This window comes from Haliaeetus albicilla, chromosome W (assembly GCF_947461875.1).
Source record: "Haliaeetus albicilla chromosome W, bHalAlb1.1, whole genome shotgun sequence".
Lineage (NCBI taxonomy): Eukaryota > Metazoa > Chordata > Aves > Accipitriformes > Accipitridae > Haliaeetus > Haliaeetus albicilla.
Genome location: NC_091515.1, coordinates 28,165,724 through 28,191,196, shown reverse-complemented (window position 1 = coordinate 28,191,196; position 25,473 = coordinate 28,165,724). Strand labels below are relative to the sequence as shown.

The 25,473-nt window shown below is 41.8% G+C and overlaps 1 protein-coding gene across 3 annotated transcripts in view; it reads right to left on the bottom strand.

Annotated features, from left to right (window-relative positions):
• Nucleotides 1-2,324: 2,324 nt before the first annotated feature.
• Nucleotides 2,325-25,473, bottom strand: part of LOC138683532 (guanine nucleotide-binding protein G(q) subunit alpha-like) — a 154,247-nt gene continuing 131,098 nt past the window's right edge. For all 3 annotated transcript variants that reach the window (XM_069775484.1, XM_069775486.1, XM_069775485.1), the window contains one exon: nt 2,325-2,583. In XM_069775484.1, the coding sequence (XP_069631585.1) occupies nt 2,383-2,583 (201 nt within the window). In that variant the 3' untranslated portion in view covers nt 2,325-2,382. The remainder of the gene's footprint in view (nt 2,584-25,473) is intronic.

The window sequence follows — 25,473 nt, the reverse complement described above, 5'->3', positions numbered from 1 at the left end:
AAGGGAACCTTAGGAGCAGAAAACAGAAGAAAGACTCAGTCTGTGATCCTCGTATAAGAGAAGAAGGGAAAATCTTTACTAATAAATACTACCATATACACTATTTTTCCCAGTAGGAACCATTAAAAAATAAAAATGAAAGGAATTTCCAGAAGTTGATCATACAGAAGCTGTTCTTTTCCTGCTGACTATCCTCTTTCTTCCATAAGATGTTTAAAATGGAGAGATGAAATTGATCTATAACCACACAAAATGAACAACAGAAGAAATAGTTGCTTTATACTAATAAATATTTTAAAAAATTAATAGAATTGGTCCATTTTCAGTCTATATCTACTATATTTAAACTATATTTAAGTACATTATTTTAAAACATAGCATAATCAAGTTACATCCTAAACTGGTCTGACACTGTCTCCAATAGAGCCTCATGCAGGTCAACAAGGGGAAGTGCTAAGTCCTGCACCTGAGGAGGAACAAGCCCAGGCACCAATATATGCTGGGGGCCACCCAGCTGGAAAGCAGCTTGACAGAAGAGGACCTGGGGGTCCTGGTGGACACCAAGTTGAACATGAGCCAGCAGTGTGTTCTTGTGGCAAAGACTGCAAATGGTATCCTAGGCTGCATTAGAAGGAATGTTCCCAGCAGGTTGAGGGAGGTGATCCTTCCCCTCTCCTCAGCACTGGTGAGGCCATACCTGGAGTCCTGTGTCCATCTCTGGGCTCCCCAATACAAGAAAGACATGGACATACTGGAGACAGTCCAACGAAGGGCCACAAAGATGATTAAGGGACTGGAGGAAAGGCTGAGAGAGCTGGGACCGTTTACTCTAGAGAAGAGAAGGCTCAGGCAGGGATCTCATCAATGTGTACAAATACCTGAAGGAAGGGTATAAAGAAGATGGGCCAGGCTCTTGTTGATGGTGCCCAGTGACAGGACAAGAGGCAATGGGAAAAAGCAGAAACACAAGACTTTCCATCTGAACATCAGGAAAACCTTTTTTACTGTGAGGGTGACCGAATACTGGAACAGGTTGCCCAGAGAGGTTGTGGAGTCTCCTTCCTTGGAGATATTCAAAAGCCATCTGGACATGGTCCTGGGCAACAGGCACTAGGTGACCTTGTTTGAGCAGGGGGTTGGACCAGATGATCTCCAGAAGTCCTTCCAACCTCAACTATTCTGTGTGAATTTTGTCTGGGTTTTTTTGGACAAGCATTTAACACAGGTGTATCTCCACTTGAGTGATGATAACAGAAAAGCCCATAGAGCCTTCTCACCTGCAGGATGTCATCTAGGGCACCTGTCACACTCGTAACTTGAAAGGGCAAGAATATTTTCTATTCAACTGTCAGTTCTCTTCTGTATAGTACTATCAAACTAAACTACACTGACTCATAAATAAGTATGGTCTGATCCTGCAAGCTGTTCACTGTGAACACATCCTTTCCTCTCAAAAAGGAAAAAAATATAACTTTTTCCTTTTATCACTCTAGTTTTGAAAATGAGAGATTTAATCTTTTTTGTAGCTTTTGAATCTGCTTTTCACCCTCTGGTGAGACAAAAGAGATGTTATTGTAGGAATTTGATTTTTTTCTCTGTTACTAAAGCCTCCACTCACTTACCTTAGAATACCTAACTTTTCACCTCAGGATAACTTTCTGAAAGTACAGCTTCCTTAGAAACAGCTGTGTGTTCCACATAATGTTTTCTGGGACAAGCACATTAAACTTCACATAAGTAACATAAAATTAAAATAAAGGAATCAAAAAAGAAATGGTATAATAAAAGGGTAGGAAAAGTGATACTGGTTTCTCTGACAGCCACAGAGAATTTATGACACTTCTGCTCAGATATCCAGCCTTAAACAAAAACAAAACAGCAAAAAATAAACAAACAAAAACAAAACAAAAAATCAAAAAAGAAAATGTGAGACACTGTAAAAATGAGAAATGTATTTTTATGTAATTTTAGCTTTATACTTCAGTTCAAACCATCACCCCAACTTATGAACAAGGACAGAATAAGGTCCAATGCTAATATGATGTTACTCATCTAGAATCAATAGTTTCACATGAAAGGTATTGCCATCCTATCCACAATTATTGGAGGTATAAAATAAAATCCTAGTAATCTAGAAAATCCTACAAGACTTCAGTGACTTTAAAAATTTGGAGTATTAAAAATTGACATTTTTAATCATTTTTTCCTTTTCATATAATTTTTAAAAAAACCATGACCAGCAAGTCATTCAACTACAAACTAACCATTTGGTGTACTAAGTAAAATTTGTAAAGAAGAAAATGGGTGTAATGAAGAATGGGTGATAATCTTTGTCCTAAGAACCTCTAAGCAAAATATGGGCAAGGCTATTACATTTTGTCATTACCGCAGTATAAATGGGGCATGAGCTCTGGTGGCAATATACTTACCATCATACTCTGGGAAATAATCAACTAAATGGGAGTACATAATTTTCTCTTCTAAGAGATCTTTTTTATTTAAGAACAGAATGACTGAAGAATTCTGGAACCATGGATATGTGATAATTGTCCTAAAGAGTGCTTTGCTTTCTTCCATTCGATTCTGGAATAAAAAAAGAGAGACTAATTTATGTGGTCGTGAAAATAATTTTTTAAATTTTTTTAAATCAATCCATGCAATTCCATGTTATTTGATAAACAGATCCATTTTATGTTTTCCAGCTTCTTACTGAAATGTAAGATTTAACCAATTCATTTACAATTCATAGGTAAGTGGTAAATTAAATATGCAGGCAGTTTCCTTTTGCAAACTCAATGACACAAGCATAATTATTCTTTAAAACACAGGACACAGACATGATAGCTGTAACAGGTACTGTTGTAAATACTGACTATGCACAGTTATGATCAGCCAACAAATTCATGGGTACTGAAATGCATGTGGTTCAAGGCAGAGACAAGTGTGCAACAAGACATAATAACCAAGTTTTAAAAACCTTATTTATTTTATATGACTTTCCTGAACTTTAAATGCAAGTAATCCTTAATTTTCTGAAAGAGATCAGCTTTAAAATAGTTACAGGTAAATTTGGAATTTATTCATTGATAACCTGAGAATATTTCCCCAAATCAAAGGCTTGACATAAAATATTACAAATGGTAAATTTGTTTCTAACATCATTGGGTTAGCCTTTACTTAAGCCTTGCTTAATTGCTCCTGAAAGGCATTTTTCATTATAGTGGAAATGTAAGTAAAGCATACAGTTGCTTGTAAAGGCTTTCTGACACTGTAAAATTCTGTTGCGCTTTGATAAAATTCTGAAGAACTGTTAGGCTGAAATGATGCAGCTAATAAAGAGTCGGAACAAATTGAGTTCAGTACAAGGAATTAACTCTACTTCTTTCTTTATTTGGAAAACTCTAAGGCAGGCCTGATTAGCTACATATGGAAGTTTTTCTTAGGAGCTGCCTCCTGAAAACAAGTTTCACCACCAAACAGGCTGCCAGAGAACAAAATCAAGGAAGCGAATCCTACAGATTCTGCTGTTGCTGAGCCATAGAACCATAGAATCATAGAATCATTTAGGTTGGCAAAGACCCTTAAGATCATCGAGTCCAACTGTTAACCTAACACTACCAAGTCCACCACTAAACCATGTCCCTAAGCACCAGGTCTACACATCTTTTAAATACCTCCAGGGATGGTGACTCAACCACTTCCTTGGGCAGCCTGTCCCAATGCTTGACAACTCTTTCAGTGAAGAAATCTAAACCTCCCCTGGCACAACTTGAGGCCGTTTCCTCTTGTCTTATCACTTGCTACTTGGGAAATGAGACCAACACCCACCTCACTACAACCTCCTTTCAGGTAGTTGTAGAGAGTGATAAGGTCTCCCCTCAGCCTCCTCTTCTCCAGACTAAACAACCCCAGTTCCCTCAGCCGCTCCTCATATGACTTGCTCTCTAGACCCTTCACCAGCTTCATTGTTCTTCTTTGGACACGCTCCAGCACCTCAATGTCTTTCCTGTAGTGAGGGGCCCAAAACTGAACACAGTACTCAAGGTGCGGCCTCACCAGTGCCGAATACAGGGGAACAATCACTTCCATAGTCCTGCTGGCCATACTATTTCTAATACAAGCCAGGATGCCATTGGCCTTCTTGGCCACCTGGGCACACTGCTGGCTCATATTCAGCCGACTGTCAACCAACACCCCCAGATCCTTTTTCTGCCAGGCAGCTTTCCAGCCACTCTTCCCCAAGCCTGTAGCATTGCATGGGGTTGTTATGACCCAAGTGCAGGACCCGGCACTCAGCCTTGTTGAATCTCATACAATTTGCCCCAGCCCATCGATCCAGCCTGTCCAGATCCCTCTGTAAGGCCTTCCTACCCTCAAGGAGATCAACACTCCTGCCCAACTTGGTGTCATCTGGTGCACTCGATCCCCTCATCCAGATCTTTGGTAAAGATGTTAAATGGAACTGGCCCCAATACTGAGCCCTGGGGAACACCACTTGTGACTGGCCGCCAACTGGATTTAACTCCATTCACCACAACTCTTTGGGCCCAGCCATCCAGCCAGTTTTTTACCCTTCAAAGAGTACACCCATCCAAGACATGAGCAGCCAGTTTCTCCAGGAGAATGCTGTGGGAAATGGTGTCAAAGGCTTTACTAAAGTCCAGGTAAAAAACATCCACAGTCTTTCCCTTGTCCGCTAAGTGGGTCACCTTGTCATAGAAGGAGATCAGGTTAGTCAAGCAGGACCTTCCTTTCATAAAACCATGCTGACTGGGCCTGATCACCTGGTTGTCCTGTACATGCCATGTGATGGCACTCAAGGTGGTCTGCTCCATAACCTTCCCTGGCACCGAGGTCAGACTGACAGGCCTGTAGTTCCCCGGATCCTCCTTCTGGCCCTTCTTGTAGATGGATGTCACATTTGCTAACCTCCAGTCAACTGGGACCTCCTTGGTTAGCCAGGACTGCTGATGAATGATGGAAAGTGGCTTGGTGAGCACTTCCGCCAGCTCCCTCAGTACCCTTGGGTGGATCCAATCCGACTGCATAGACTTGTGTGTGTCTAAGTGGTGTAGCAGGTCACTAACCATTTCCCCTTGGATTATCATACAGGGCTTCATTCTGCTCCCCATCCCTGTCTTCTGGCTCAGGGGGCCGGGTACCCCAAGAACAACTGGTCTTACTATTAAAGACTGAGGCAAGGAAGGCATTAAGTACCTCAGCCTTTTCCTCATCCTTTGTCACTATGTTTCCCCTTGCGTCCAATAAAGGATGGAGATTCTCTTTAGCCCTCCTTTTGTTAGTAATGTATGCAACATTCTGTTAGAAAACTCAGACAGTTTTGCTATAAGAGTATTTTCACTTGTATTAATTTACATTTTAAAGTGACCTGCAGAAGAATGTAAAACAGGAACTGTAAAAAACCCCACCACCTAAAAAATTCAATTTTGTAGAAGTTGATAGTTTAGTTATCTTGTATCACCACAGAATCTTCAAGCAATTTATTAATCTTTACAGCATGTTGGACTGGTGAGTGAAAGTAAACAGACAGATTTATGGATGGAGAAACTACGGCAGATAAGTAAAATCTTTGCTTTTTTGCAATCAGTTACATTGATTTCAATGGTGTAAGAATTTCATTCAAGAAGGATAAAAACTGAAATATCAACAGAGCTGAGCATAAAACATAAGTCCTTAGGTTAAGTGTTAAAGCACAATTGCGACCATTCCTTTATATCGACCTAATAATAATATCATAGTTAAAACTCGAGGGGAGTCAGAGGAGGGGAAAAAAAGAGGGAATACATATCCTAAATTCACACAGTGGTTTTTTAATCATTTTTGTTTTCTGTGGTTTTGTGTTTTGTTTTTTTTTTTTACTCCCACAAACTACACTTACACTATGGACAGTAGTACCTCTAACTATTAAGGGTTGAGAAAATAAAATACCTAACATGCTCTAAAGACAAGAGCATACCTGTATCTTCTCCTGATGTCTTAGCGATAATAAATCCTGTAGGATCTAACTCTTCCATTCTATCCCTGTAATTGCCACCTTCAGGTGGGTGGTTGTTCCAAAACTGAGCCCCTCCTTAAGAAGTAAATAAAAATGTTTACCAGGCTTTTTCCCTTTCCCTGTTGTTATAAGGAAGGTAGACAGGATCTCATTAAACACATATTAAACTCTCAGCAGTTTTTAAAAACTGCCCCAAAAGCCATCACTGTAAACATGAATTTAAAATGTATCATTATGAAAAACTATTAGCCTCTGGCTTCTATTAAAAGGCCCACATGAATAAAACGTTTTGCTTTTTGTAGTTTCTGTTTGATAGAATCAGAAAGTTTAAAAGACAGCAAAGGCATAACAAAAGAAGCAAAGAGATGAAATGTTATACCTTAAATACTAATAGAAAGTAATGGACTTTTTAGGAAAATATTACAATTTGAATTTCTGAGTTTAAGGACTGTTTTTGTTAAACTTGTCACTCATTTACAATGAGGAGCAGGTACAGCAAATTTATTTTGGGGTAGCTGATAAATATCCAATTTAAGCCTCAAGGATAAATATTAGGAGAATTAATTTCTTACTGTTATTAATTCCTTATTATTGTTCCTGGCTAACCTGCTCTAGCTGACCTTGCTTGAACAGGGAGGTTGGACTAGATGATCTCAAGAGGTCCCTTCCAAATTCAAGCATTCTGTGATTCCGTAATATGTAAACAATCTGGATTCAGCAAAGTACTTAAGCCTAATTCTAACTATAAATATGTATGCACTTCTGCAAAACTACTCCTTTGCTTATCATTAGGCATAAGTCAAGAGAGAAACTGTGCTGTAAGCTGCTCTGTTAGGAACTGAGTAGGAAAATATCATCATAGGCTCTTCTGTTGTTGAGTAGCTCTTTCCAAGAGGGAACCTCCTACATTCTTTGCACTAAGATACTGGGGCACTTACATTTGGAGAATTTTCTCCCCTTGGGTCGGGACACCACCCTAGGTAACTCCTCGAGGTTGAGAGCCCTCATCTTTTAGGTGAGTGATATGCACTTTTTGAGTCATCATTTTAAAACTTAAGAATTCTTCAAGTCGGCTGTGTAGTACTAATTCCCCTTACATCACTGAACCTGTGGTTCACAAATGTTATTGGAGTTCTAACTAACTTTTTACTGAAGAATAAATCTGAGTTTTAACACCTGTTGGATTTGATTGTATGAGCCTCCGTAACAGTACTAACCTGAATATTCTATAGCAAGTATATTACAAGTTATTGCTTTTCAAATCTATACTTAAATTACTGTCGTGAACTTTATTCAACTGTGAATGAATCTCAGGCTGCTATTACACATATACTCATAATCCCTTTAGATATAAACCATTGACCAAGTCTGAGACTAGGAGTTGATCCAGCTGCACCTAGACTCCGACAGGAGTTTAGAAAGCAAGAGGGTCTCCTCTGAACCTCGTGACTCAACGGGAGGGTCTTCCCTACCCTTTTACATTCCCGATCTCTGTACAAATCATGAGAAATCAATTCTAACTCGATTTTTCTTTTTATGTTTCTCTTTTACCCAATTGCATCTTCGGTCTCTGTATACATAGTTTTAGTTTGTTTCTGACTTAATTTTCCTTTGTGCATTTCATCCATGTATTAAGTAACAGAGTGAACCTTGCCATCAAATTCTGTGAAGTTGCGCTTTTATATAAATTCCTATTAAATCATTTTTACTAATACCATTGGAGGTGATTCTTTAAGTGGTCCAAACCACTCCATTTCGTGACAAATTGGTGTAGTCAGCAGGATGGTAAGTAGTATCACTGATTACTTACAAAAACATGGAATTAGTTCAAGTCCCAGATTTTCTGAGGAATGGGCTTGTGATAACTGGCATGATTGGAAATTTGTGGAAGAACAGCTAAAGCTAGCCAGGGGCTATGTAAAGGATGTTCCATTTTAACACAGAGAAACAAGCTCTAGCTCTTCATTATGCAAATGTTTCTTAGTACTGATATTTTGTGTTCAAAAGGTTTTTTACTTGCAGAAAAAAAGAAAATATATATATATGCATGTGTGTGAACATGCATGAACAGATATAATATATACAGCAAATAATTTTGGCACAGAAGATAAATGTGTTATTTTCTCTAGTTTCCAAATAAACGAGTTCTGGAGATTTTATTTCCCATGGAAATAATATTTTAATCCTGTCTGGGAGTTCATATTATTCCTCTGCTCCATTCCCAATTATTCTGGACTGCTGAATGCTGATGAATAAAAAAAAGGCAACTAAATGTTTTACATTTTTTTTTACATGATGCAGAAAAAACAAAGTGCTCTGATCTCAACATCGTTTTCTTTCAGCCTTCATGGTAATCCATGTAGGACTAGCCTGTGAATAAGGAACAAAAAGTGCTGGATGAAAATTGGAAACATGCCTAGATGTGAACAGAAAGATAGTTCTGATGTAAAAATGAAATACATTCTTCAGATAATTGTCTCCACGAAGAATAAAAGTATTCTGAACTCTGTGGCCTCATGTCGTTTCATATTTTTGGCCCACATCAAAAGAAAGTGTGACTGGAACATTGTACCAATTTGTCAGAGCACACTGATGAATGCTACAGAAGTTCCATCTAGGCTTTGGACACTCATCTATTTTACAGATGTATTTTGTCCAGATTCAAAACATAAGCATATAGGCCTGCATCTACATACCTGTATACAAGCACAAATAAATACACACTAAAAATACCTATCCTGTATTCATGTATTTCATGTAATTTTAATACAACAGACTTTAACTTGAATATTTTTTAACAATCCAAACAACTTCAATCTATTCTGCCTAGGACAACTTAAGGATAAAAAAATTTCCTATATTCCTATTGTTTTAAAACACTAAAAAATTTAGTTGCAGCTAAACTGAATAATTTATTAAGATGCAATATGACCTTTAGAACCCAAACAAAAGCTTAAAAAAAGGAGCAACACTCTTTATTTGAAAAGAACCTTTTCCTTCTTGTGGAATGATTGCTGGAAGTGACTTATCGATATGTTCCCCCGCCTCTTAAGGGGAGGTAAACCTCCAAGGTAGAATGCAGTGGATATGCAAGGAATCTGTTCCATAATAATTCCCTAAGCAACATAACCTGCAACCTTAGCTGTTAGCAACACCAAGGCAGCTTGGTACGCTAACCCTAAGAGAAGCAACACGGAGGGTGGAGCAGAGTGGAAATACCACGGCCAGGCTCTGTGATATCATCGCAGGGATAGGGAACTGGAACAACTGGAACAAGAATGGAAGGTCCCTGCATTGAATCCACTGAAGCAAGGAGGTGAAATGATGGGGGTTCTGTTGAACTACTGCCCTACTTCTGATTTATATCAGAAGTGCCCAGTTCTGGAGTACTGATACGCAAAATCATGTCCTCTGGGTGAACTTTGTTCATTATAATCTCATTATAATACCAAAACACACCTCCATCCCAAAAGCTACCTGCCTCCAAGGTGCGACCACCCCTCACTGAGCATGTGCTCTGAATTTTCTGTAGCATATACCTTTAAAAGCAAAGGGACAGAACTTTATACCAATCATAATAAAGGTATATATGACTAGAGTCACTCAAGCTCCACCTAAATAGGAAAATAGAATAAAAGGCCTTAAAAGAGGGGGACTGTGTCCTGGTTTCACCTGGGATAGAGTTAATTGTCTTCCTAGTAGCTGGTACAGTGCTATGTTTTGAGTTCAGTATGAGAAGAATGTTGATAACACACTGATGTTTTCAGTTGTTGCTAAGTAATGTTTAGTCTAAAGTCAAGGATTTTTCAGCTTCTCATGCCCAGCCAGCGAGAAAGCTGGAGGGACACAAGAAGTTGGGAGGGGACACAGCCAGGGCAGCTGACCCAAACTGGCCAACGGGGTATTCCATACCATGTGACGTCACATCTAGTATATTAACTGGAGGGAGTGGGGGCAGGGGATCACCGCTCGGGGATTAACTGGGCATTGATCGGCGGGTGGTGAGCAATTGCACTGCGCATCACTTGTATATTCCAATCCTTTTATTATTACTGCGTCATTTTATTAGTGTTATCATTATCATTATGAGTTTCTTCTTTTCTGTTCTATTAAACCGTTCTTATCTCAACCCACGAGTTTTACTTCTTTTCCCAATTTTCTCCCCCATCCCACTGGGTGGGGGGGGAGTGAGTGAGCAGCTGTGTGGTGCTTACTTGCTGGCTGGGGTTAAACCACGACAGACTGTTAGGGAAGATACCATCATAGACAAGTCAGGAGGACATTGCTGACTTCTGGGAGCAGTCGATGGGATGAACCTATCTTCCCCCCATAGGGATGCCTATTGGGTAAGATTCAAACCGTCAGTTATACCGAGTGCTTCCCTGGGAAACTTAGAAATCTCTATAGAGTTTTTCCATAATTTAGTGTGTTTGTAGTCAACTGTATTATTATTTGCATGTGCTTTGCAGACAATGTATTTATCACCGGCAATCCAAAAGAACCTGTACTCCTGCTGCTTTAACAAACTGTACTGTTCATTAATCTAGCCATGATAGTTTGTTGAATGTGACCACACTCCTTAAGTCTGGCTGTTCTAGTTCGTTGAACGCGACTGAACTGAAAGTACAGCGTGCTATTAGTGCATCCGTCATTGTGGTAGTTCAATATATTGAACATGACTGGACTTGTAGTGCTTAATTGGGTATCACTCAGAATCTAAGCCTAGCTGCCTCCAGCCCCTCTGATATCTGAGGATAAGCTGGAGTGCAAGGGGGTTTATTTTCTGCCAAACTTCGTTATGCTTTAATGCAACACTTCCCTAATTAATTAGAACCAATAATGTAAAAAACTCTCTTAAGAGGATTACAAATTATCTGTCTGAATAGGACGTATAAATGAATTAGACCTTAAAAATAAAGATGATTAATTCTATTTGTTTTGTTACTCAGTCAGTGAAAACCCAGCAAGTAAACCTCCTATGAAATATAAGCTTTTAAAATTCTATTAATGTTAAAATATTAAGATGTCTGTTTCAACAAAGAAAGAGACATTTCAATGATTCTTTTATATGTGGTTTAATTTATCAACAAAAAGAAACTGCTTAACAAGTAAAATAATGGAGAAAATATTGTTTTCCTAAGGCATAAAGATAGATATATGATATATGTGTACATATATAGGATACATATTATGTATATATAGGTCACTAGTGAAATTCCTTACTCAAAAGTCAAAGTGGAAAGAATATTACAGTTCTAAATACTAGTGAAATTGATCTCCAATCCTGTTACAAACTCGCATTTTACAATAATATTTTTTTATATATATGTTTAACCAAAATATATTAACTCTAACCAAAATGATTTAAACTGGCATTTCTTCCCCAATTATTTTGGCCAATGGATGTTCTGCTTTACTTCTAAAAATCATCTTTTATCAATGAATATTTTATGCCTTCCATTGCCTCTGTAGCTTTTCAGTCTCCAATAACATCTCAGAAAATACTTTTGATTTTTGATAGCTTAAAAAATGTCGAAATTTCATTTAGCCTATTATAAAGTTATCAGTGTTTAATCTATTATTTTAGCTGAACTGAGGAAATTATGTCCTAAGTGACTTTTCTGTTTTCCTCTGGGAATACACACAAAAAAATGTCCCTCTGTATAAACCCACACTTTTATAGACCACCATAGACCTACAAAAGCTATATGAAATCATGAAACTATTAGACTTCTAGCATTTTAACATGGAAAATACATTTGTCCAATCATCAGTAAATACTATTCTTTGTTTTGCCATTCCTATTAGTACTAAGTACTTAATGAGCTCTGCAAAGGTCATTAAAATCTCTTTTCTATGAACCCAGATTTTAAAACTATACTCTGCTGTCTCTAGTCCACTAGATTACTAGTTCTCCCGGAAAACTGGAACTCATTTCTGTATTTATTGCCCTGAGACCATGAGATTTTATATATTTATATTTATATATTTACCTGTGATCCATGTTTGAATGCAGCTTATCCTGTAATATGGAATAATAATATACTTTATGTAGGAAAAATCCTTTATTTAACGAAAGAAGTTGATTTAAATAAATTTAAGTTCTAAACTCTGCTTTTTGATAAAACTGCAAGTTTCTCCAGATCTACTGGTATAACGCAGGGAAAATTTGACCTATAGGACATCATCAATTTATTAGAGAGCTGATCCCTTCATTTTTCCTCTCGCTACTAATTCTGTCAGACTTTTCTGGAAAAGTGAAAAGGACAGATACATCTGATAATTTAACTTATGCTTCCCTTCATCACATCATATCAAATTGAGGGAAGATTTACTTAATTTACAGTATTAATAATGTAATGAATATATTATGTCATCCAGATGAAATTTTGTCCTCATTTCCACCAATCAATCTAGATAGACTTACTGTATTATTAAGGGCAGAATTTGGAACAGTCTGCCCTTTTATACTCATTTAAGAAGAGAGATGAATTTCAAATCTGTACACTATCTGAAATCTTTGAAAGAGATGGTTAAAAATACTATCCTTGGCAATTTTTCATGTTTTGCATTTATGCACCAAAATCATATGCTTAGTTATGTTGTATTGGGTTTGTGTGGCAAGGTTTTGGTAGCGGGGGGTTTACAGGGGTGGCTTCTGTAAGAAGCTGCTGGAAGCTTCCCCTATGTCCAACAAAGCCAATACCAGCTGGCTCTAAGATGGACCCACCGCTGGCCAAGGCTGAGCCAATCAGCGATAGCGGTAACGCCTCTGTGATAACATTTTTAAGAAGGAAAAAAGTTGCAGGGGGCACAGAAACGGCAGCCGGAGAGAGGAGTGAGAACATGTGAGAGAAACAACCCTGCAGACACCAAGGTCAGTGAAGAAGGAGGGGGAGGAGATGCTCCAGGCGCCGGAGCGGAGATTCCCCTGCAGCCCATGGTGAAGACCATGGTGAGGCAGGTTGTCCCCCTGCAGCCCATGGAGGTCCACAGTGGAGCAGATATCCACCTGCAGCCCATGGAGGACCCCATGCCGGAGCAGGTGGATTCCCAAAGGAGGCTGTGACCCCATGGGAAAGCCATGCTGGAGCAGGCTCCTGGCAGGACCTGTGGATCTGTGGAGAGAGGACCCCACGCTAGAGCAGGTTTTCTGGCAGGACTTGTGACCCCGTGGGGGACCCACGCTGGAGCAGTGTGCTCCTGAAGGACTGCACGCCGTGGAAGGGACCCATGCTGGAGCAGTTTGTGAAGACCTGCAGCCCATGGGAAGGACCCACGTTGGAGAAGTTCGTGGAGGACTGTCTCCCATGGGAGGGACCCCACGCTGGAGCAGGGGAAGAGTGTGATGAGCCCTCCCCCTGAGGAGGATGAAGCGGCAGAAAATAACATGTGATGACCGTAAACCCCATCCCCGTCCCCCTGTGCCGCTGGGGGGGGTAGGTAGAGAATCTGGGAGTGAAGTTGTGCCCAGGAAGAAGGGAGGGGTGGAGGGAAGGTGTTTTGAGATTTGGTTTTATTTCTCATTACTCTACTCTGGTTGAATGGCAATAAATTGAGTTAATTTTCCCCAAGCTGAGTCTGTTTTGCCTGTGATGGTAATTGCTTGAGTGATCTCTCCTGTCCTTATCTCGACCCACAAGCCCTTTGTTATATTTTTCTCTCCCCTGTCCAGCTGAGGAGGGGGAGTGATAGAATGGCTTTGGTGGGCACCTGGTGTCCAGCCAGGGTCAACCCACCACATATGTACAAACTAGACACATACTTAAGAGAGGAGAGATGATATTGTTTCTAAGCATTGGTTGTTAGAGGAGTCATAGTTATGATACAACTTGGGTAGCTGTGCATGCTTTTCTTCCCATTGGAAACCTCCAATTCTTTAATTGCAGATCTTTGTCACTGGATTGCAATTCATGGATATATCATTTAAGCATCATCCTACACAGGGCTCTGAAAGACAGGCAGTCTGAACACTTGTCTCATTTCTGTGCATGATGTCCCCTTACAGAGTAGTTGAAGACTTAACTCCTCTAAGTATATTAAGTCAGAAATGGTGTCTAACTCAATCCCAAACATACCCAGTAAGTAAAAGCCTTTGAGATACACTAGCGAAGCCTCTCAACTTACTATAGCCTCATCTGATTTATAATCCAAATGTATTTCTCTTGAATAAGCTAAACAAGGAAAGAAACAGATTTACAGCAGAAAGTGTATCATGCACTACGTTTTGAAAATACAAACCTGAGCCTTAAGAACTCTAAAACAGTTTCAGAATGATAAAGGGTCATATACACAAACACAGATGCACTGAATGGAAAATAATTCTTATAGATTTATATTTATACATGTGTCCTGGTTTCAGCTAGGATAGAGTTAATTTTCTTTCTAGTAGCTGGTACAGTGTTATGTTTTGGATTTAGTATAAGAATAATGTTGATAACACACTGAGGTTTTCAGTTATTGCTAAGTAATGTTTAGTCTAAAGTCAAGGATTTTTCAGCTTCTCATGCCCAGCCAGCAAGAAGGCTGGAGGGACACGAGAAGTTGTGAGGGGAGACAGCCAGGACAGCTGACCCAAAATGGCCAAAGGAATATTCCATACCATGTGACGTCATGCCTAGTATATAAACTGGAGGGATTTAGCCTGGGGGGCAGATCACTACTCGGGAACTAACTAACTAGGCATCGGTCCGCGGGTGGTGAGCAATTGCATTGTGCATCACTCGTTTTGTATACTGAATTCTTCTATTATTATTACTGTTATTTCATTATTGTTATTATTATCCTTATTAGTTTTTTCTTTTCTGTTCTATTAAACTGTTCTTATCTCAACCCAGGAGTTTTACCTTTTCTTTTCCCTGATTCTCTCCCCCATCCCACTGGGTGGGGGGGAGTGAGTGAGGTCTGCATGGTGCTTAGTTGCTGGCTGGGGTTAAGCCACGACACTCCTTTTTGGCGCCCAACATGGACCACGAAGGGTTGAGATAATGACAGATCTGATCAGAGTGTGTTAAAACAAATTTGTTACAAGCATTCATTATATTGGTCTAATAGTCACTGGTCACAATGTCGATTTATGAGTTCTTAGAGTTGTTGCGCTTGATTTTAGAGTTCTGTTATGTATCACCTCACTTGCTGTATATAGTCCCTGTGCTGCTGCTTATCATCTGTTGGAGGTGGATTAAGGTTTTCGCTTTGATGTACTGTGTAATACTGGCCTATGGTACGATAAAATTATCAGTCGTGGAACTAATCTGGTATTTGCACTCAGCATTGTCGTCACCTCTACACTTCGGGAGCCATCTGTTGGAAACTATTAATAATTACACAATTTACCTTTCATCCTCGGAGAGCCAATCTATGGGCGAGACACTTTTCTTCCCCTTTCCCTTATCCTCCAGGCTAATTACAATAGCATTTGAGAATTTTGAAAAATTTTTAATATCCTTGGGATGTTGAAACCAGCATAGTCCTATTGCTAGGAACTAGCATGTTCCTGAATGTGGTTCAGGTCTTGTTTAAGGTTGAACAACTATTTAAGAAGATCACCCAGAGATCTGCCCCAAGGCTGTATAATTATGAGTGGCAGGGTGTGTGGGGTAGTATGGGCAAATGTCTAGGCCGGTGGGTACCTCCAATGTTTTGGAACTTCACCCTTGAACAAGTGCAGAATACTGAAAAACTAGTAGAACATTTGGAAAAAGTATGATGTCACCCCAGCAATTCCAGGCAGACAGAAATTAATGCAATGTTCTGGGGCCAGGCCCATGCCTATCGAGCCCTGTTCAACACTATTCAGTACCCTCAAGGGGAAGAGAAGGTCTCTGGATCTGACAGTAAGGTGACAGGCACTGCGACCACTCCAACCCCGGCGACACGCACTGCAACCGAACCAGTGGACCAACCTGCACCAGTATCAGTTGCCCCCATACAGAAGAAATATACAAAAAAATCAGTTCGCTTAGCAAAAGATGAAGATGAACCAGGGTCATCACGGGAACAGGAGGAAGAGGCAGAACCAGAGGTAATAACCCGATCCCTATCCCTGAGTGAGCTGCGGGATATGCAAAAAGATTTCAGCTGTTGTATAGATGAGCACATTATCACCTGGCTGCTCTGATGCTGGGACAATGGGGCTAATAGCTTGGAATTAAAGGGTAGGTAAGCCAAGCAGCTGGGATAGCTTACTAGAGAAGGGTGCATTGACAAGGCAATTGGAAAAGGGACACAAGCCCTAAGCTTCTGGAGGCAACTCCTGTCAAGCGTGAAGAAAAGGTACCCCTTTAAGGAAGATGTTATATGTCAACCAGGCAAGTGGACCACCATGGAAAGAGGTATCCAGTACCTGAGGGACTTAGCCGTGCTAGAGATGATTTATTATGACCTGGACAAGGCACAATTACAGAAAGATCCAGACAAAGTCCAATGCACACCACCCATGTGGCGGAAGTTTGCATGGAGCGCACTATTGTCCTATGCCAACCCACTGGCAGTACTGACCTGGAACGACGAAGAGGCACTGATGATGCATGAAATGGCTTGCCAACTCCAGCAATATGAAGAAAATATCTCTTCCTCCTTATGAGTGAGCCTGCACTTCAGCTGTGAAAAAACTGTCCGAAAAGTCCAAAAAAATGATCGAACTGATCAAAAAGTCGTAATCCCCACCTGTACAGAGAAGTATCTCGGCTATTAGGGGTGAGCGTTCCTCTGCCCAAGAGAGAATACAAAAAGTATACACCATGGGGTACCCTGTGGTTTTACCTGTGTGACCACAGAGAGGACATGAGAAAATGGGATGAAAAATCACCTCAGTCCTAGATGCACGGGTACGTGAGTTGCAAGGAAAAAACACCACAAAAGGGGATTCTACCAGGAAAAATGCCGCTCCAGTTTCCAAACAGAGTAGAAGGGCTAATCTCATTTCTGATCTTCTTGAAGGGATTTCTAAGCAAATTTACAAGAAGCGGGTAATGGATACTCTGACCAGAATTAGAGGGGCCCTGCCTCCATCCAGGTGGAGGAAAGGGATAACCGGGTCTATTGGACTGTGTGGATTCCATGGCCTGGCACATTAGGCCCACAGGAGTACAAGGCCCTAGTAGACACCGGCACACAGTGTACTCTAATGCCACCAAGTTATAAAGGGACAGAACCCATTTGTATTTCTGGTGTGACAGGGGGATCCCAAGAGTTAACTGTATTGGAAGCTGAAGTAAGCCTAACTGGAAATGAATGGCAGAAACACCCATTTGTGACTGGTCCAGGGGCCCCATGCATCCTTGACATAGACTATCTCAGGAGAGGGTATTTCAAGGACCCAAAGGTGTATCAATGGGCTTTTGGTATAGCTGCCTTGGAGACAGAGGGCACTGAACAGCTGTGTACCCTGCCTGGTCTCTCTCAAGACCCTTCGATTGTGGGGTTGCTCAAGGTTGAAGAACAACGAGTGCCAATTGCTACCACGACGGTGCACCGGCGGCAATATCGCACCAACCGAGACTCTCTGGTTCCCATCCACAAGTTGATTCGCCAACTGGAGAGCCAAGGGGTGATCAGCAAGACTCGCTCACCTTTTAATAGTCCCATATGGCCAGTGCGGAAGTCTAATGGGGAGTGGAGACTAACAGTTGACTATCACGGCCTGAATGAAGTTACGCCACCGCTGAGCGCTGCCGTTCCAGATATGCTAGAACTTCAATACGAACTAGAGTCAAAGGCAGCCAAGTGGTATGCCACAATTGACATTGCTAATGCGTTTTTCTCAATCCCTCTGGCAGCGGAGTGGCAGCAACATTTTGCTTTTACTTGGAGGGGCGTCCAGGACACCTGGAATCGACTGCCCCAGGGGTGGAAACACAGCCCCACCATTCGCCATGAACTAATCCAGGCTGCACTGGAAAAAGGTGAAGCTCCAGAACACCTGCAGTATACTGATGACATCATCGGATGGGGCGACACAGCAGAAGAAGTCTTTGAGAAGGGGAAGAAAATAATCCAAATCCTTCTGAAAGCTGGTTTTGCCATAAAAGAAAGTAAGGTCAAGGGACCTGCGCAGGAGATCCAGTTTTTGGGAATAAAATGGCAAGATGGACGTCGTCAGATCCCAATGGACGTGATCAACAAAATAGCAGCTATGTCTCCACCAAATAATTAAAAGGAAACACAGGCCTTCTTAGGTGTCGTGGGGTTTTGGAGAATGCATATTCCAAATTACAGTCTGATTGTGAGCCCTCTCTACCAAGTGACCCGGAAGAAGACTGATTTTAAATGGGGCCCTGAACAACAACAAGCCTTTGAACAAATTAAATGGGAGATTGTTCATGCAGTAGCCCTTGGACCAGTCCGGACAGGACAAGATGTTAAAAATGTGCTCTATACTGCAGCCGGGGAGAATGGCCCTACCTGGAGCCTCTGGCAGAAAGCACCTGGGGAGACCCGAGGCCGACCCCTGGGGTTTTGGAGTCGGGGATACAGAGGATCTGAGGCCTGCTATACTCCATCTGAAAAAGAGATATTGGCAGCATATGAAGGAGTTCAAGCTGCCCCAGAAGTGACTGGCACTGAAACACAGCTCCTCTTAGCACCCCGACTGCCAGTGCTGGGCTGGATGTTCAAAGGGAGGGTCTCCTCTACACATCATGCAATTGATGACACGTGGAGTAAGTGGGTAGCACTGATCACACAATGGGCTCGCATAGGAAACCCCAGTTGCCCAGGAATTTTGGAAGTGATCACGGACTGGCTAGAAGGAAAAGATTTTGGAATGTCGCCAGAGGAGGAGGTGACGCATGCTGAGGAGGCCCCACTGTATAATAAACTGCCAGAAAATGAGAGGCAATATGCCCTGTTCACTGACGGATCCTGTCGCATTGTGGGAAAGCATCGGAGGTGGAAAGCTGCTGTATGGAATCCTACACGTCAAGACGCAGAAAATGCTGAAGGAGAAAGTGAATCGAGTCAGTTTGCAGAGGTGAAAGCCATCCAGCTAGCGTTAGACATCATTGCTGAAAGAGAAAAATGGCCAGTGCTCTGTGGACACATATTTAGCCAACGGTCACAAGAGCATTCCAGACGCCTTTAGAAGGCCTTGAACAGAATAAACAACAAGACAAAAAAAGAAACATCCCAATTAGGAAAACACAGGTGCGCATTCCACGATAAAGGGAACATGGCACAAACAACCTGGATTCGGCAGTTTATCTTGACCAATTAGACTGAGACATGTTTCGCATGTTTTAGTATAACCAATTATGTCTTATGTTTATGCGCGTGTACAGTGTTGATATAACCAATCATTAAGTGTAACTAGGCGCGTGGACAGTGCGTGAATAATGTGTGTAATCAACAGTAAAATAGCTAAGCGCATGTACAGATGTAACCAATGTATAAAATGATGTCTGATGCTCTAGTAAAGGGTCTTCAACTATGATCATATTGATCTGTCGTTGAGTCCATGATTATGCTCCCGCAGTGCTCTATCTCTATACTGACTCATGGATGGTGGCAAATGCCCTGTGGGGGTGGCTACAGCAATGGAAGCAGAGCAACTGGCAGCGCAGAGGTAAACCCATTTGGGCTGCCGCACTGTGGCAAGATATTGCATCCCGGCTAGAGAATCTGGTTGTAAAAGTACGTCATGTAGATGCTCACGTACCCAAGAGTCGGGCCACTGAAGAACATCAAAACAACCAACAGGTGGATCAGGCAGCCAATATTGGAGTGGCTCAGGTGGATCTGGACTGGCAACATAAGGGTGAGCTATTTATGGCTTGGTGGGCCCATGATACCTCAGGCCATCAGGGAAGAGATGCAACATATAGATGGGCTCGTGATCGAGGGGTGGACTTGACCATGGACACTATCGCACAGGTTATCCATGAATGTGAAACCTGTGCTGCAATTAAGCAGGCCAAGCGGTTAAAGCCCCTGTGGTATGGAGGGCGATGGCTGAAATATAAATATGGGGAAGCCTGGCAGATTGACTATATCACACTCCCACAAACTCGCCAAGGCAAGCGCCACGTGGTTACAATGGTGGAAGCAACCACCGGGTGGCTGGAAACATATCCCATGCACCGCCAGGAACACTATCCTGGGCCTTGAAAAGCAGGTCCTGTGGTGACACGGCACCCCAGAAAGAATTGAGTCAGACAACGGGACTCATTTCCAAAACCACCTCATAGACACCTGGGCCAAAGAGCATGGCATTGAGTGGGTGTATCATATCCCCTATCATGTACCAGCCTCTGGGAAAATCAAACAATACAATGGACTGTTAAAGACTACATTGAGAGCAGTGGGGGGGGAACTTTCAAACACTGGGATACACATTTAGCAATAGGCACCTGGTTAGTCAACACCAGAGGATCTGCTAATCAGGCTGGCCCAGCCCAGTCAGAACTGTTACGTACTATAGAAGGGGATAAAGTCCCTGTAGTGCACATAAAAACATATTTTAGGGAAGACAGTCTGGGTTACTCCTGCCTCAGGCAAAGACAAACCCATTTGTGGGATTGCTTTTGCTCAAGGACCTGGGTGCTCTTGGTAGGTGATGTGGAAGAATGGAGAAGTCCGATATGTGCCTCAAGGGGATTTGATTTTAGGTAAGAATAGTTAATGAATTAAACTGTATGATGTTAGTTGCTATATAACCCTGCCATTGTATTTTATCATTACTATAATTGTTATATGCTATATCAATGGTATTACAGTAAGAATCACTTAGATCAAGCAAGAATGAACTGTGATAAAATTGAGCAAAGCGCAGCAGTGATGGAACCAGAACTGACTCCAGCATGCAACAGTCCAACATTACACACCATCCTCCTGCTACGTCCAATGTCAGCCGCTCACCATACCGCACTGAAGCCCGATCCTGCTCTGCCGACTGAGAGGACTTTGCACCATTCCTCCTGCCCAGAAAGACTGGTATGACAGATGGAGCCCAAAGTCATGGACTAAATGAACTCAACGGACATTTTATAGAGATGGCCTATAGACTAAGGGAATGATATCTGTGTGTGTGTGTATATATATATATATATGTCTCAAAGGACAGGAAAGGTGATGGTGATTGACCGGGATGTATTGGAAAGCATGGGACCTGAGCATGACATAAATGGTATAGAATAAGGGGCAGATATTGTCCTGGTTTCAGCTGGGATAGAGTTAATTTTCTTTCTAGTAGCTAGTATAGTGTTATGTTTTGGATTTAGTATGAGAAGAATGTTGATAACACAGTGATTTTTTCAGTTGTAAGTTTTTGAGTCAGATCTCTTACACAGATGACAGGCACAAGTATCGAAGAACAATTAGATTCTATTATAGTATCACACTGATGCTATCCATAAGAAAAAAGTAGGGCATTTATACACACTCTCTCACTTTCGTGCTGAAATTTTAATACTGTTTCACAGTTCAAAGGTTATTTGAATTTTGCAGAGTGTGAAAAAATATCCACTGACTGATTACCAAGGTTTCCAACTTCAATTATCTTCTTAATGAACCTTTCACATCAAAGTGAGGAATAAGAAAAATATTTCTTGTAAATTTCTTAATATAAGGTGAGAACTAACACACTTAAAACCTTTTCATATTTGTGTCACACCCACATTTTGACAAAAATACACTTTGCTTTATGTGGAATAAATAAATACATTCTTGCTTTCTGGTAGTGGAAGAGAAGGGAAAATGATGGGAATAAAACAGTGTTCTGGTATGCTAAAAAAATCTATTTAGAATCATAGAATGGTTTGGGTTGGAAGGGATCTTTAAAGGTCATCTAGTCTAAGCACCTGGCAATGAGCAGGAACATCTTCAGCTAGATCAGGTTGCTCAGAGCCCAGTCCAACCTGACCTTGAATATTTCCAGGGATCATGCATCTGCAACTTCTCTGGGCAACCTGTTCCAGTGTTTCACCATCCTCATTGTAAAAAATTTCTTCCTTATATCTAGTCTGAATCTACCCTCTTTTAGTTTAAAACCATTACCCCTTGTCCTATCACTACAGGCCCTGCTAAAAAGTCTGTCCCCATCTTTCTTATAAGCCCCCTTTATGTATTGAAGGGCCTCAATAAGGTCTCCCAAGAGCCTTCTCTTCTCCAGGCTGAACAACCCCAACTCTCTCAGCCTTTCCTCATAGGAGAGGTATTCCATCCCTCTGATCATTTTTGTGGCCCTCCTCTGGACCTGCTCTAACAGGTCCATGTCTTTCTTGTACAGAGGACTCCAGAGCTGGATGCAGTACTCCAGGTGGGGTCTCAGCAGAGAGGAGCAGAGGGGCAGAATCACTTTCCTTGACCTGCTGGCCACGCTTCTTTGTATGCAGCCCAGGATATGGTTGGCTTTCTGGGCTGCGAGCACACATTGCCGGCTCATGTTGATGTCAGATATAGAAAATCCTGTTGTAATTAGAAAATCCTGTTTTAAATTAAGTTAGTTAATCATTTTCAACTTCAAACAATTTTAATAATACCTAGAGAAGTAGCCAAGATCATTCTGACCCTTTCTGTTCTTCCTGATTGATGATACGTCCCTCTTGGCAGGAAAACGAACCATTGACCCGATACAGAGAGACTTAGCAGTTAAAGTGAGGAGGGGATACCTCCCTGAACGACCACCAAAGACCACCTGAGACCCCCGCGCATGCGGAGAAGGCATTTGATGTGTCATGGTTATATAATCCTATGCATGTGCATTAGTTTGAGTATGTACTAGGTAGGAGTAGTTTAATAATAAATTATATGCAGTTGTTACTGTATAAAAGAGACACACCTGATGAATCTGGTGTGCTTGATTTGCGGAAAGTCCACCGAGCACCCAGGCCTGAATAAAAAGCAATATCTCTCCTGAGTGTGTGAGATTGGTCTATTGCACACCAGGTAACGAATCCACTTTTAGGACAACAATGTCCAGTTTTTCATCCACCAGTACCCTAAGTCCCTCTCCGCAGGGCTGCTCCCAATCCATTCATCTCCCAGCCTGTATTGATAGTGGGGATTGCCCTGACCCAGGTGCAGGACCTTGCACTTGGTCTTGTTGAACCTCATGAGGTTCACATGGGCCAACTTCTCAAGCTTGTCCAGATCCCTCTGGATGGCATCCCGTCCCTCAGGCATGTCAACCACACCACTCAGTTTGGTGTCATCTGCAAATTTGCTGAGAGTGCACTCGATCCCACTGTCTGTGTCATTGATGAAGATATTAAACAGCACTGGTCCCCTGAGGGACACCATTCGTCACTGGTCTTCATCCGGACACTGAGCCGTTGACCACTACTCTCTGGATGCAACCATCCAGCCAATTCCTTATCCATCTGACAGTCCATCCATCAAACCCATTTCTCTCCAATTTAGAGACAAGGATCTTGTGGGGGACCATGTCTGAAGGCCTTACAGAAGTCCAGATAGATGACATCCATAGCTCTTCCCTTGTCCACTGACGTAGTCACTCCATCGTAGGCAGCCACCAGATTAGTCAGGCATGATTTGCCCTTTGTGAAGCCATGCTGGCTATCTCGAATCACCTCCCTGTCCTCCATGTGCCTTAACATAGCTTCTAGGAGGATCTGTTCCATGATCTTCCTGGGCACAGAGGTGAGGCTGACAGGTCAGTAGTTCCCAGGGTCCTCCTTTCTACCCTTTTTAAAAATGGGTGCAATTTTTAATTTTTTAATTTTTGCTTTTTTATTCTTTACAAAAGCTTGTGTCAAGGGCTGATTCTCAATAGATCACAGCAAGGGAGCAGCTCTGCTATGTACGAAACCATGACCCAGAATCAGGTCATCTATGAATGATTTAGCGCCGAGTGCCCCACGATCATGCAGTATGTGACAGGGGAGAGGCAGCGCTGCATCTGTCCACCCCTCCAGTCCTGACTGACCACGAGCGGCGCTTCGCACTGGGCCCGCCAGCCGGCTGTTCAAGCCCACCGAGGTGCCAATGGCGCTGCAATATCGCTACGTCTAGGCGGGATTCTGACTCTAGAGGCATTCCGTCATAAGCCCGCAGATGGTAGCCTCGTGCCAGTGGCTCCTCAGCCAAACGCATGCGCCAGGGGTCTGAATCTGCGGTTCCTCTCGTACTGAACAGGATTACTATTGCAACAACACATCATCAGTAGGGTAAAACTAACCTGTCTCACAACAGTCTAATAAACAGGATACAGCTTACTGAAAGCCAAAACTAAGCTGCCCAGATGGGTGCTTAACTCCAAGACAGGCTGGATCCACCCAAGAGCCAGAGGAACGCAGGCCTAAGGCTGCTGGAACGTACAAGTTTCTGTACGTATGACTTGAAAAAAATGCTTTGAATTACAGTTATGAACATATTCCAAACTAAAAAACAAAAAGTTTCAAAAGTTTTTCACTGATGTTAATAAGGAACATAAATAGTTTAGCAGTGAGGTGGAAGAACCATCTTCAAGACAAAGAGGAGTTTTAGAACTTTTACCTCCACGTTTACCTCCAAAACATTTTGTTTTGAAAGTGAAAACTTGAAAAAATCAAGACAGCTTTATGAGTAAGTTCTTTTTCATAAGAGTTGGAAAAAGGCATGGAATAATATTACTTCAGTCATTTCAAAGTGGTAGGAGAGCCCAAGACAGAAGGGAAATGTTCAGTCAATATGTTCCATTCAGTTCGTAACATGTGAACACTTTTAGCTGATAACAACAAAGGACATGACTGTATACTCTGAAAGCCCAGGAAGATATTCTTCCATCTTCTAAAGAAGATGGCCAAGTTATAAATAATTTAACACACTAACATCCATGCAAAATTGTGAAAGTGAGGTTTCCCTTTAATCTCCTCCTAAAAAGACTATTTCAATGTATTTTTATTTACATTTACCAGAAACCAAAATGTTCACAAAGACTAGGAGCCTATTTATAGCACACATTACAGTCTTAAATTCATCTCTCTCTACCCCGTTAAGCAGGATGCATTTTATGCTGCAAGCTATTTGCATTACTATTTTTCCTTGTGTCATTCATGTTCCACTCCATGTTCCATACTTGGGCTCTAGTTAAAAACACAGTACTGGTAGTGTGATTCTGTTAGATCAATACACTGAGAAAAATATTTAACATCACATCTGACACCCTACCTCCTGACACCCTGCCCCTTGACCAATATTGGCAGCGTAGACAGACTGCCAACACCCTGCCCCCTGACCGACACTGGCAGCGTAGGCAGGGTGCCACCCACATTATTCATGTGAGGTATGATTCTCTCAAATCACAGAACCATTGGTGGAGCCAAGGGGCGGTGCAACTCTTACTCACATTCAAAAGGCATTTGCATGATTGGCTGTTGCTGCCAGATGACCCAGACACCATGCCCTGCCCCCTGCCCCTTCCCTGTGAGCCTTGCAGTGCCTCACCTTCAGCCCCTCCTTCTTCTCTCTAAGGTGCTGCCTGAGAACTGGTGGGTGGGTGTCCACCACCAGACGCAGAT